Raw genomic sequence first — 13455 nt, 5'->3', positions numbered from 1 at the left:
AGGTATTCTGAGCTCAAACTCTAGTGTCATAATAGCTATGAATCTAGAACCACTGTCAAGGTAACCGAAACCTCTTTCCTTCTGGGGTAGCGAGTGCCCTTTCTTTATCTTTCCTTTTGTACCAATGCTTGCCATCTTGATCATGAACTCCAGCCACTTGGTGTTTTCCAAAAAGAAAAGCCAATTAATATGCGAAATGTTGTGAGTTCGCTAACTTTGCTGAAGAATTGAAGCGTTCAGTAAATTTATGGCATGCACTGCACCATTATTTATAGCATGTACTAATAGTTATTCACGGATTTATGCCAACCCCTACCCTAGTTCCAATGTCCTTCCCAAAGCGCATCACAGCATTAAGCCTATCTCCACCATACACAGTTCTCTGAAAAAGATAAACCGTTTGTTTGGAACAGCAGCTCTGGAGTCTGGAGTCTTCACTGATTGGGTATAACCGCCACTAGCCTACCTTTCTCCCATATACCTTTGGATTAGGGTGACTATATTTTCTCCATCTTGTTACAAAGATAATATTGTAAAGACATCCTTGTGTAAATCTTGGGTTATATGTGTGCTTGTTTCTTTAAGATAGAATCCCAGAAAAGGAATTCTTGGATCTGGATGACATACTATAAATTTATTTATTTAACAAATATTTATTGAGTGATTACTATTTGCTCTTTGTAGACATTAAATTTACAATACTAATGCTTTAAATCCCTGACTAGTAAACATTAGAAACTCATAGCCTTTATCTATTAACACTCGGGTAATGAGGATTATAGGTGTGGGCTTTTCTAGGTGTTTAAAAAGTATTATCTCATTTAATCCTGTGAGGCAGCACCTACTAAACCATTTTACAGATGGAGAAATTAATGCATGGGGATTTTAATTACCATGCCTGAAGTTCCATAGCTCATAAGTGGCAATGCCAAAACTGGAATCCCAGGAATTCTGGCACTAGGGTATATGTTAACGCTCTGTTGCATCTTAACATAGAAAACCTATACTCACGCTCTCCTTTATACTTTGGATTTTTCCAAAATAAGGCTGGGTAGTCTAGCTTATGTTTCAGTTAGATTGTACTTCCATTCTGGAGGAATATGAAGGTTGGTAATTTAGCCATGTAATTTTCAGTGTTACATACTTCAAATGCTTATTTTCTTCAATGTCATTTCTTCATCCATTTGGTCTTGAATTATAGTGATGAAAATAATTCAGATATTTGTAGTGGAATACTTTGTTCTTGCTTGTTTCAAAGAGATGCCCTGGGTAGCCCAGACTATTATAAAGATGACTGTTTTACCACCTTGGGGCTTAGATAATCATCTTGGCATTCAGTAGTGAAATCAGGTAGATGGGAAGCAAGCATTTGTTTTTGTGACAGGAGCCTATTCTTCTGCTGTGAAGTTGATTTGGAGGAAAGCTGTGGATTTGGGGAACTAGATCAAACAAATCTCTTAATTCTCTGTAAGAAGAATAGGGCCTCTTACCACTGTGGTGCAACACCAGCCCTGATGCATAATAACAGGTACTGGTGGGTGCCTTTTCCCATGCAGAGTGACTTTAGAACAGCTAATGAAATTCATTACTCATTTGAGAGAAAGAGAGAAAGAGTAAAAAGCACTATAAAAATCCAAGCCAATTCAGAGTAATCTTGGCACATACCTTATCCCCGTTGGTGCATTTCCAAAAGAAACAAGCACATTAAATTCAAGAGAGACAACCCAACCCTTGTTAAAGCTGTAAATCAATGCTGCTCAGTCACCAGTTTCACTCAATGTCTCTGCAAGGAGCAGTAGCGAGAAATTAACTGATCCCACCATCCTTGTATACATCTGTCTCTTTACACCGAGCAGGCAGCTCCCTTGCTCCAGAGAGAACTACTGGTTATATAGCCCGGATTCTCGCCATTACAGATATGTAAAGCATCTATGACAACTTTGGCCTAATCCCAGGCTCTAGACACTATGGAATATATCATTGCTATTTCTTTTTAAACTTTACGTCCTCAAAGTTGTGATGCATTGAATATCTTGAATGTTACACAATGATCAACAAATACACTGGGAAGATTGAACTTCACCAATCTATTCCTCCAGAGGCCAAAACTTAGTAAATTACATGAAGTAGACCTGCTGGATTTTGCAGTCCCATGTCAAAATAACCCCAGTGCAATATCCTAAACAGGAAAGGCCTAATAAATATCATTCATTAATTGATGTCATAGCCTGAAATGAATACCTGAAATTATGTCTTCAGATGCTTGCAGGCCATATGTTTTATGTGGGTATATTAAGGAGAGTTAGGATTTAGTTTCTCTGTGGTTTTATTCATAACCTGTGACTTGGGAACTCGGATTTGCCTATTGTACCAATTTAGGTGGGATTGATTTTAGGTAACATTGGGGTCCCAGTAAAAGATCTTCTTTGAAAGATCTTCTTGTCTCCAACGCCTTAAATAATGCTGGATTTCGGGACTAATGGGTGATAATATTTAAAAGATAGTGAGAACCCGATTACAGAAGCCCTCTCAAAACATCCATATGTCATTTGCCTTTAAACCTATGAATGACAATACACACTAAAACCACACTCTCATATCCCTACTCATTTTGGTGTGAGGAGGGAGAAGATAAAAGTATTATTAGCCACATCATGGGCTATTGCTCTAAGTACCAAAGAGCATCATATACTTCAGCTGAAGAACTCTCAGGGACATAAACAACCAACCAAAGCTAAGGCAGATGTAAGAGCTTCCTGAAAGGGTTTTACTGTACATTTTGTTTCGTTTGCTACATTTGATACCTACACACTCAATAGGGGGGAAAACAGGTTTCAGAATAAGCCAACTGTTTCAGACTTGAAGGCCTGTGGGGGCAGTTGGTAATATAAAAGTAATATGCTGCAGGGTAAGATAAAGACTACTGAGGCCTACAGCTAAACTGGAGTGAAATATCATGACTTAAAGACAAGCCAATTAAAAAGAAAATAAATGTGGGTGGCAAACCAAACATCTGAAACATGCGTTTGCCTTTTGACCTGTCAATCTATAATCTTTGGAATTAACCTTTGCCTGGGAAATAAGGAATTGGAACTTAAAATAAGTCTAAATAGAATAATATCAAAAGGTAGCGATTCCAGAAAGACTTTTTTCACTACCCAAGACTTGCCATAGCATCTCTGTATTTTCTGCCTCAAAATACTCAGGTCTCACAGCTCTTTCATTAAATATGTTGATCAACTGAATTTCTTTTCTCCAAATATTGCGTGGGGTATTTCTTTTTTACTAAACTAGCCACCTTTCTGGAAGGACCTTCTGGATAGAATATTCACCTGGCATTACCCTTAGTTTCCTTAAGCATTTGTGAAGTGAGCTGGGTTTTTTTCTTTTTTTTCTGATGTAGAGAGTATATGATGATCCTTGCCATTGGCCCACTATGTTCACATTTTGTTTTATATTTTTATATTTGGAAAATTATCAAAATATATATTGACTGCTACTTTGAGAAGCCCATTAGCATTTATTAAAATGTCAATGAAAGTTTCTAGGGCTTTATCAGAAGAGCTCTTCCAAAAATAGCCTTAGGAGTCAAAGCTATCTGTGTGCTTTGCAGAATGAGGAAGGGTGGCACGTGTAAGTGTGGGGAAGGAAGAGTTTGGGTGGGAAGGTATCTATTGATGTCACTTATGTGAAAAAGAAAAATAATTTTTTTCACTTATGAGATCACTTTAGTGTTCAAATTTCATAAGAACCACTCAAATCTCTAGGAGTCCCAAAATAACCCAGAGGACTACCGCTTTTCACTTAGGTTGCATAAATGCTTCATCAAAAGGGTTAGAGGACTCAGATTGTGTTTTTGGTTTTCTGTTTTGGATTTCGTTGTGTTTTGCAGCAGGAGAGGGTCCATTTTTCTCACCATATGAGTTCTGTACAACTGGAGCAAACACATCAACCCTATAGTGAAACACAAATGGAGCAAACACATCAACCCTATAATGAAACAGTCACATTTCTCCCTCTATTTTTATTTTTGGCACTACGGGAGGCTTCTTTGAAGGGAGCGCATTCCCTCTTGGCTTCAGGAATCTAATGCAATGTGATTATAGGGCTATTTTTTCAGACTTATCCATTTTCACCACACTGCATCCATAATAGTCCTGTCATTCCGTTCTATTAGAAAATGACCTAGCTTGTCTCTGTAGAGACAAAGAGGCTCAGAGCCAAGCAATTAATCCTGACACAGGATCCATGTGTTCATGACAACCAAGACCGCCTGTGATACTTTGATTGCTAGCAAGGTGCCAACATTTTCGAATTGACCCAAGCAGAACTCACAAGGAAGTATCTAATTCAGAAGAAATGATGATAATTATCATAATACCATAGCAAGTAAGCAGAAGGCCTTTCTTCCTGTTGACAAAAATGTACATAAACATCTATTCTGAGGATGTGATAGGGCTGGGTATCGTGAACCTTGGGGACTTAATAAGAACAGTTTGCATTTCTGAGGGAGATATCAGGTATTTTAGGATTTTCTCATATTATTTCAAATCTGGAAATAATAGTTACGTGGCTTTGCCCTACATTCCTGGAGTCTCTGTGACTGCATTGGAAGGATTGTGCAGTGTCAAAGCCTCAATGATAACTAAGAGATGAAATCCAACCAGGCATAGAAAACGGAGATGGTATATGTCAGTGATTAATACCATATTTTCTTTTCCTACAGCAAGAAAAACCTAGGCTTCTCGAGCCTTTGGATTATGAGACTGTCATTGAAGAACTTGAAAAGACCTACCGGAATGATCCTCTTCAAGATCTCCTGTTCTTCCCCAGTGATGACTTTTCAGTAAGTCTTCTCTTCTCAAGCCGTCTAGATTCAGGAGGGCCCTACAGATTGGGTCGCTGTCTTTCTCTGTAGATTCAGGGAGTCCAGCCCTCCCTGTGGCCACCCTACATCTCAGTCTCTGCAGCAGGAGTTCACATCCAATAATAGAAAGTACCCCAGGGCCCCCTCAAGTTGAAAGATCAGAAGCTTAGTGAGTCAGTGGCCACTGGCGACTGGGAGGAGGCCCAGGACACAGCCTGGTTCCAGCTGGTATTCATGTGCCTGTCAATGTCCGGGTTTCTGACCACTGCTTTACCTCGACTCACAGAGCACTTCCTCCCTCAGCCATTTCTAACTGAAAGCTTCCAAGCAATTGAAATCAACCAATGGCAAAGACAGGACTCTATTAGCACAAAAGATGCAGTTCTTAAAAATCACCCTTAATCTTGGTTTGCCTTTCATAAGGAGATATTGACACTTGGGAGCAAAGAAAGGTAGGCTAGAACATCTTCATAGAGAGATTTGAGGTCTGAGATAGTCCCCTTTAGATGCACACTACCACACAGAGAGCCTCTGAGGATAGTAGAGATAATGAATGAAAAGGAAATTCGCGTTGCAAACAAACACAAAATTCTGGATGGTGAGCACCCACATGTTCCAAACATAACATACTGTTACTTTGTGGTCTTAAAGATTTTTAAATTGTTATCTAACTATGCAAACAGAGATCTCAGTGGGCAGTTAATAAATTTTCCTGTCTCTTCCTAAAAGAAAGGTAGTCTCAGACATCACAAACTTCAACATCTTAAAGCAAATGAAAAGGCAGCTGAAGGGTACCCGTGAAACAGCCATTGTCCACGCAGACCTCTATCAGGGAGCATGGGTCTCAGTGCTGACACATTCCTCAAACAGCCTCAAACTTCCATTTTCTCTCTTACTTTGAGGGCAGGTCTGGCTTCTGGCTTTTAAAGGGGTGTTTTTTTACACCTTCCTCCATGGATTCATGAAAAAGAAGGTATATGGAAGTTAATGATTTTCTGTTTCAAGTATGAAGAATCATGGAAGAAAGGAGACAGATTTGTAAATAGGAAAAAAGAAACTCTTCCAATGTTTTTCAAAATTTTAAACAGCTTCCACTTGAGTGCTGGCACATTTTGAGAGAGACTTATCTCGTGCAGAAATCTCATTTCCGTGGTTGGACCAGGCCACTGGAAGTTGAACTGCAAGCATAAAGTTAAACCACATTTTTAAAAATTCCACATCCTCATTTTCATTTTTCAGACTGAAGATTAACCTGATGAACAGTTTCTTTTTTTCTTTCTTTCTTTTTTCTTTCTTTCTCTCTTTCTCCTTCTTTCTTTCTTTCTTTCTCTTTCTTTCTTTCTTTCTTTTCTTTCTTTCTTCTCTCTCTCTCTCTCTCTCTCTCTCTCTCTCTTTCTTTCTTTCTTTCTTTCTTCTTTCTTTCTTTTTTTTTTAACCAAGCGTCTCTCTGTCACCCAGGCTGGAATGCAGTGCCGCAATCTTGGCTCACTGCAACCTCCACCTCCCAGATTCAGGTGATTCTCCTGCCTCATCCTCCCAAGTAGCTGGGATTACAGGTGCATGCCACCACACTTGGCTAATTTTTGTAATTTTAGTAGAGATGGGGTTTTACCATGTTGGCCACGCTGGTCTCGAACTCATGACCTCAAGTGATCCACCCATTTTCGGCCTCCCAGAGTGCTGGGATTACAGGGGTGAGCCACCACGCCCAGCCTTGAACGGCCTCTTTATGTCAAACAACACCAAAAATCATGAATCCAGGAGCATCTTTTCTCCTAGTTTTGTCCTTCAAAAATATGTCAAATGCTACTTCAAGGCCTCCTAGCTCAAAAAGAAAGTAGAGGATGCAGGTAGATGGACTGTAAAGTTTGCAGCGAGTTTGGATTGTTTTGGCATCTTTCCATGCTCATTTAAATTGAGGAATGTGTCTGTTTACTCCTTGATCTTTACCGTCCTTAGCAGTGTAATGGAGAATACAAGAATAACTCTTTATTTTTCCAATGTGAACATTCCAATAAATACACTCAACTATTTTATTCCATGGCTGCTTAAAACCCTTCTGTGGCTCCCCGACTGCCATCAAAATGAAGTGCAGTCACCTCAGCATGACCCAATGCCTGCTTCAAGATGTGGTCCTTGCCCATTTCTCAAAGCCATAGCCTACTCTCTCCCACCCCATTCCGGCCCATCATACACAGCCACCCTCATTCCCAACTGGGGTAAAAGACCAGCACAGTTCCAAACATACTATTCTATAACACACCCCAAACCATTTCCTTCCTGTATTCATTCAGCAAATACATGATGTATAATACCGAATACTGGGCATTACTCGATGAATGGAGACAGCAGTGATTAGACAGAAATCACCTGGGGTTCTAAGGGAGCTTATCTTTTGGCGGGTTTACTTATTGAAGGTTTACTTATTCCAAAGAAAACGGTAAACCAATTAATTTGCCAGATAATTCAGATAGAGACCAGTTCTATGAGGAAAATAAAACCAGGGAGAATCTGATGATAGAATCTGAGTAGGGTAAGAACTGCGTTGGTCTAGGTGACCATGGATGAGCCTCTCTAAGAAGGCGACATTTAAGCTGAGTTCTGAGTTCTCAAGAAGGATCAGCCATGCTGGGGAAGGTGTGTTTCAGCCTAAAGGGATAGCTGGTGCAAAGGCCCTGAAGAACTCTAAGACTGGAGATTGGTATGGCTGGACAGGATAAGGCATTTGCATCTTATTCTAACTACAGGCAAGGGCAAGTCACAGGAGTGTTTCAAGAAGGAAAACAAATGACTGAGTGTGGATTCCTAAATATTAAAAGTTCATCTGGGCTCTGTGTGGAAAACATAAAACAGGACCTGGAGGAAGTGGGGAGTGTGGTCCAAAGAATCGTTCACAATTAATCTCTGCCCAAGAGATTTTCAATGCCACCTAATCCTTACTATCAGCAAATGTCGCATCCTCCAAATGGCTAAATTTTAATTTGCATTAAGCAACTGACAAACAAAAGGATAGTATTAGATATTATCTCTACATAAAATTACCCATTTTTGAATAATATGTGGAGATTGTTCCTCATTTTTCCTGCTCTACAGAGTACGGCTTGGCAAACTTGGCACCAAGGTGGCCCTTGGGTGACCTGCTGCCTATTTTTTATGTCCCATGAGCTAAGAATGGTTTTAATGTTGTTAAAATAGCTTAAGGAAAAAAGACATTTCCAAACACATTAAAATTATCTGAAATTCAAATTCTGATATCCATAAAGAAAGTTTTATTGAACATGGACACCATTCCTTGACCTCTTGTCAGTGGCTGTGTTCATGATGCAAAGGCAGGGTTGCAGCAGAGTTGCAGTAGTGGCAACAGAGACATTCAGCCGGAAAAGATTTATTCTTCGATGCTTTACAGAAAAAGTTGGCTGACGTACAGTACAACTGCATGCGTTTTTGGTTTTTATCCTTACGCTCTTTGTGGAATATAGGCGTGTCTGTAAATCTCTGATGTTACCTGCTTCACCCACAGCCTATGTCACATTTTAGGGATGTGGTGCACCAACAGGAAGTGTCCGTGCAGTCGGCAAGCATGTCATTTCCTCGGCTCTCCCTTGAGCAGTGGGTGAGGCTCCTCTGGGGTGTGTGGGGTCGATCTCCACTGAGCCAATGTGAAGTGGTCATAGAATGACCACCCCAATCCCAAGACATCCCGGGATGGAAGGAGAGGGGCAGCTCCAAGCTTCCCACCCCTACCTCTAAACATCTTTCATCCAGTTTCTGCCCTGCAGATTGGAGAATCCAGCTCACTCGTATGTTTCCACGTTACCAAGCACCCACACTTGCAGCACACATGATTCATTACTTGGTTTGTTTAATCAATATTTATTCGGCACCCACGAGCTGCTGAATATAGAACAGCACTTCCTAGACTAGTGAGACTGACAAGAAAAGCAAAAGCACTGTGTTTAAGGAGCTCATGCCCTTTTATGGATGAAAAAGCAAGTTGACTTAGAATGCTTCTGGTTAAGAAATAGCAAGAATCAGAGACTTCATCTGGTATCTAGTACACCGGAAAGATTACTTTTCACCGAGGCAGTATTCTTACATTGTGACTGTATATATTAAAAGTGTTTCTCTATTCACTCTGCTGTCCCAACCGCCAAATACCCTCATTTGCCTGGACCACACCTCCCCTCCAAGAAGTGGCTTTGTAACTGGTCCTCCTGCTTTCTTCTTTGCTCTGCTTTGATTCGTTCACACACAGTACTCAAGGGAAGCTGTTAGGAACACAAATTAGATAACGCCATGCCTCTGGCTAAAACTTCTCAGTGACTTCTCATTGCCTTAAGAGTCAAAACCAGCTCCTCCCATAACCCCTGTCATCCGGTTCCCCATGATCTCTGAGCTCTCAGCTAGCCTGCTTTCCTCAGTCACTGCACAGACATCAAGCATTCTTTCTGTTCCCCCAGGTTGCCAAGCTCATCCCCTCTGTAGGGCCTTTACACTCTCTGTATAGCTGGTTCCTATTTTTCAGCCACAACTCAGTTTAAATGTCACCTCTACAAAGAAGCATCCCTGACTTCCGAGCTCCGCTGCCCTCACACCCAGTTACTTTATAACGTTACCCCACCTGCTTCTCTTGCTAACACTTAACACCACTGGGAAATCTCCTCGTTTGCTTTTTCACTCCTCTGTCACTTGTTTCTCGCTGTTAGACGGTCGCCTCTAGCAGGACAGAGGCATCTTCTGTCTTGATCGTTGAAAGATTTTCAGCAACTAAAGCAGAACGTGGCACAAAGCAGATGGAAAATAAATATTTATTTCAGGAATTATCTTTCAGAAACATCTAGATTGCTATTTTATAACATAATGTTGATCCTTTGACTACCTTGAGGAACCAAAGCCTATTCTGAAACAAAATTCTTGAGAATAAAGAGGCTGAAGTAATTGACTTTGCTTGATAGTGAGGAAAATACTTCCCTCTTTGGCACAACTCAACTCAACAGATAACCTTAAAAAACAGCACTAAGAACACGATTTTCTTTTTAAAGAGGCCCATTCCTTCCAACATAGTGCCTGGTTCCTAGCTGATATCAACAAAGCTTAGTTTTCTCCTTTTAACACTTTTTTTAAAGAGATGGAGTCTCGCTTTGTTACCCAGGCTGGAGTATAGTGGCAAGTCACTGCAGCCTCAAAGTTGGCCTCTCAAAGTGCTGGGATTACAGGCATGAGCCACTGCACCCAGCCCTCTAACACTTTTGTGTACTTCTTCACTTACTCATTCACTTCCTTTCTGTTACTAGGCGAGGGACAAAGCAGTTCACATCTGTACTTCAAGTACCCAACACAATGTCTTGTTCATGGACATTCAATAGATTAGCAAACATGGAATTAAAACAGTTTTCTTCCAGGTTAAGGGCCTGACACAGAAACACTTTCCTTTATTTTGGCACACCAGGTAGAAGCTAGTCCTCCCAGTATGTGGGTTCTGGGACTGAGCAGCATGAACTTCTGCACTACATGTGTCCTGATGATTCACTAAAATAAGCAGTATTGATGTATTTATTAAACCATTAATTGCAAAAACTTATACTGCTTCAATAATTGTATTTGCTACTTTTGTTCATCGTTCTTTTTCAAGCTGGTAGTAATCGAAACTTTAGAACAAAACAAAAAATAAAGAACTTAGTCACCAAAGTGTGTGACTCAGTAAAGCAGGCAAAGAAAGTAAGAAAAGAAAGCAAGTGCTAAGAAAAATGGTTTCAAGGACACACTGAATCATATTGTTAAATGATTCTGTTTAAGAAGAGGCTGATGCAAAATAGCAGGAAAAAAGTTGAGAAAGTCAGAAATGAGTTTCTTCCTGAGCAGAAGATGTAGAAAGTCTGAGATGGGATCATTTCTGGGAAATACAAAACCATATTAAGAAAGTTCTGATGTCTGAAAGCTGATGAGACTGTACACTGTGTAGGAAGACCGCCTATCAACTATACTTCAATATTGTCCACACCAGTAAAACTCTTATTTCATCTTACCTTCATGGACCACCTTTGGTGATCTAAGCTGTATATATCCAGGACACCAATATGAATAAGAAGCAGAACTTACACTTGAACAGTCACACTTTCAACACTGGGCAGTGTGATTTTCAAAGTCAAAAGATTGTAGTCTATGTCACATAACTACAATCACCCAAGAGGCTCATTATCTTTTCAAATTCCATCTTCATATTAGTAGGTCAGAATTGTGTCCCAGGGCACTCCAGGACATTCTGCACTTTTCACTGGCTACTATTAAAACTCAGAGAATTGTGGATATCATGATATACCAATGGCTTGTTCTTTTCATAGTATGTCTTCAGCAATGAAAAGCAAAGCAGATGGTATATGGGGACTTCTAGACAAAACCACAAGGGTCATTCTAGAGAGGAAGCAGAAAGACTTGAATATGTTTTAAATTGCAAATCAGTAAGGTCATGAGTTTTCTTTCTTTCTTTTTTTTTTTTTTTCCAGAGACAAAGGTTAACATTTTATAAGAATCTTAACCTCTTTTAAAAAAAATCTGTGGCTTTTGAGCCTGAAAAGCAGGCTTTTAAATGGCTCCTGGTGTTCATGTAAGAACATTGTAATTGCAATTTGAAAGCTTTGTCTTTGTCGTTAGATTCTTTCTATGTTATAATATTCTTCTCACTTACAAGCTAATGAAGTTAAGATTTGGAAAGGCTGTTGTTCAAGGAAATAGAGCAACTGGAAGGACAGAAATCTAACATAAGCACCTTGACTTTTACTATTAGTTTCTGTCTAAACAGCATGCTTTTGGTCAGATGCTTCTTAGAAAAAGAAGGCACACAAGTTGGGGGAAATATTAACTTCCTGAATCCCACAGTGAGTGATGCCATTAGAAAATAAGTACTGTACTGCAACAGTTCTAGTTGCTTATTTTATTTCAGTAAGAATGTGTGTGGGGACCCTGGTCTGTGTTTGATTGTGCTAAGAATGTATGTCCACACGAGACGTGGATACAAATGTTCATACAAGCATTATTCATAATAGCCCCAAAATGAAAATAACCCAAATAATCCATCAGCTGATGAATGGATAAACAGAATGTGGTATATCCATAAAATGGAATGTTATTATCATTCAGCCATAAAAAGGAATGAAATGTTGATACATGCTACAATTTAGATCAACCTTGAATACATTGTATTAAGTGAAACGAGCCAGTCACAAAAGACCACATAGTCCACATATACGAAATGTTCAAAATAGGCAAATCCATAGAGACAGAAAGGAGATTAGTGGTTGCCATGGGCTGGGGAGATGGGAAAATGAGAAGTGAATGAGAGTGGATATGGGGTTTCTTTTGGGCATGATGAAAATGTTCTGTAATTAAATAGTGGTAATGGTTGCACAACTCTGTGAATATACCAAAAACCACTTAATTCTATACTTTTAAAGGATAAATTTTTATGACATATCAATTATATTTCAATTAGATATTTTTTTAAAGCCGTTCTATGTACTAGGGTAGAGGTGGTGTATGTGATCACAGGAAGGATACAAAAGAATCATGAAAACATATATCTGGATACAAGCACTTTATTCTTTAAAGGAATTAATGGGACATAGCAAAGGAGTAATAATGAACATGGCAAAACTTATTTTACAGTTGTTATATTTTACTCCCAAAGCAGACGTAATGTGCTTGCTTATAAACAATAAAACACACAGGTAAAATGACTGGCTGAATTCATCAGCAGCATAACTTTTGGGCCTAAAGGAAAGCTGCAGACTTCATGTGTGCTACAGAGAGTAAATAATAGCATTTAGGGAAGAGAAATGTGTGTTGGATGAATTAGAAAGCTTTTCAAAAGGAACTGGCACCTATACAAAACCTGGGATTTTGAAAGAATGAGGAAAGAAAAAGACTTTGGGAGAGGCAGAGGAGCATAGGCAAAGGCCCTGTGCAGGAATGAGGCTGGTCCCGAAGGACAAATGCGGGCAGCCAGGTGGGATGGAGCCAGTGAGAGTTGGCAGTGCTGGGCTGCTCTTCAGTCCATTTCCCTTCCCTAGACCATGTCTGCAGGCCTCACAGCAGGCAGCCCTCTTTACCGGGCTTTCTTGGATGGTAAACTCAGACCACAGACCTCAGAGTCTTTGCCAGGGGGAGGTCCTGGTACAGTAGGTATCTTTATATTGTTGGAGCAACTCGTTTCTATTAATGCTCACATCTTCCCATATGTAGAATGTTTGGTCCTCACTTCTTTAGAGGAGATGAGACACATTTTGGAGCCTGGAAAATAAGTCACTAAAAAGAAGTGAAATGACTAGTTTGTCAATCCAAGAGTAAAACACCTTGAACTTCTTACAGACTTCTATCACTACCATATACCAAAATACTATGACACTGCGTCCCCTTGCTTAACTTGGCTGGAATGATGACTATCCAGTAATAGACAACTGTTCATTATTTGTGTATTTGCCATACAGTTTAACCCCAGCAAAACAAGAAAGGCTTTCCTTTTAAAGCACAAGTCAGGTACTAAAGTAATATTCTCATGTATTTAAACAACAAGTAAGATAAAATCACAATAC

General features: G+C 39.7%; 1 protein-coding gene across 9 annotated transcripts in view; it reads left to right on the top strand.

Annotated features, from left to right (window-relative positions):
- The window catches only part of LOC105481342 (dedicator of cytokinesis 10), a 281662-nt gene that overhangs the window by 104513 nt on the left and 163694 nt on the right, over positions 1-13455 (top strand). For all 9 annotated transcript variants that reach the window (XM_071073452.1, XM_071073450.1, XM_071073451.1 and 6 more), the window contains exon 2: positions 4727-4846. In XM_071073452.1, the coding sequence (XP_070929553.1) occupies positions 4727-4846 (120 nt within the window). The remainder of the gene's footprint in view (positions 1-4726; positions 4847-13455) is intronic.

Source organism: Macaca nemestrina, chromosome 11 (assembly GCF_043159975.1).
Source record: "Macaca nemestrina isolate mMacNem1 chromosome 11, mMacNem.hap1, whole genome shotgun sequence".
NCBI classification, from domain to species: Eukaryota; Metazoa; Chordata; class Mammalia; order Primates; family Cercopithecidae; genus Macaca; species Macaca nemestrina.
The sequence above is the reverse complement of the archived record's forward strand: the minus strand, read 5'-3'. Positions and strand labels throughout refer to the sequence as shown.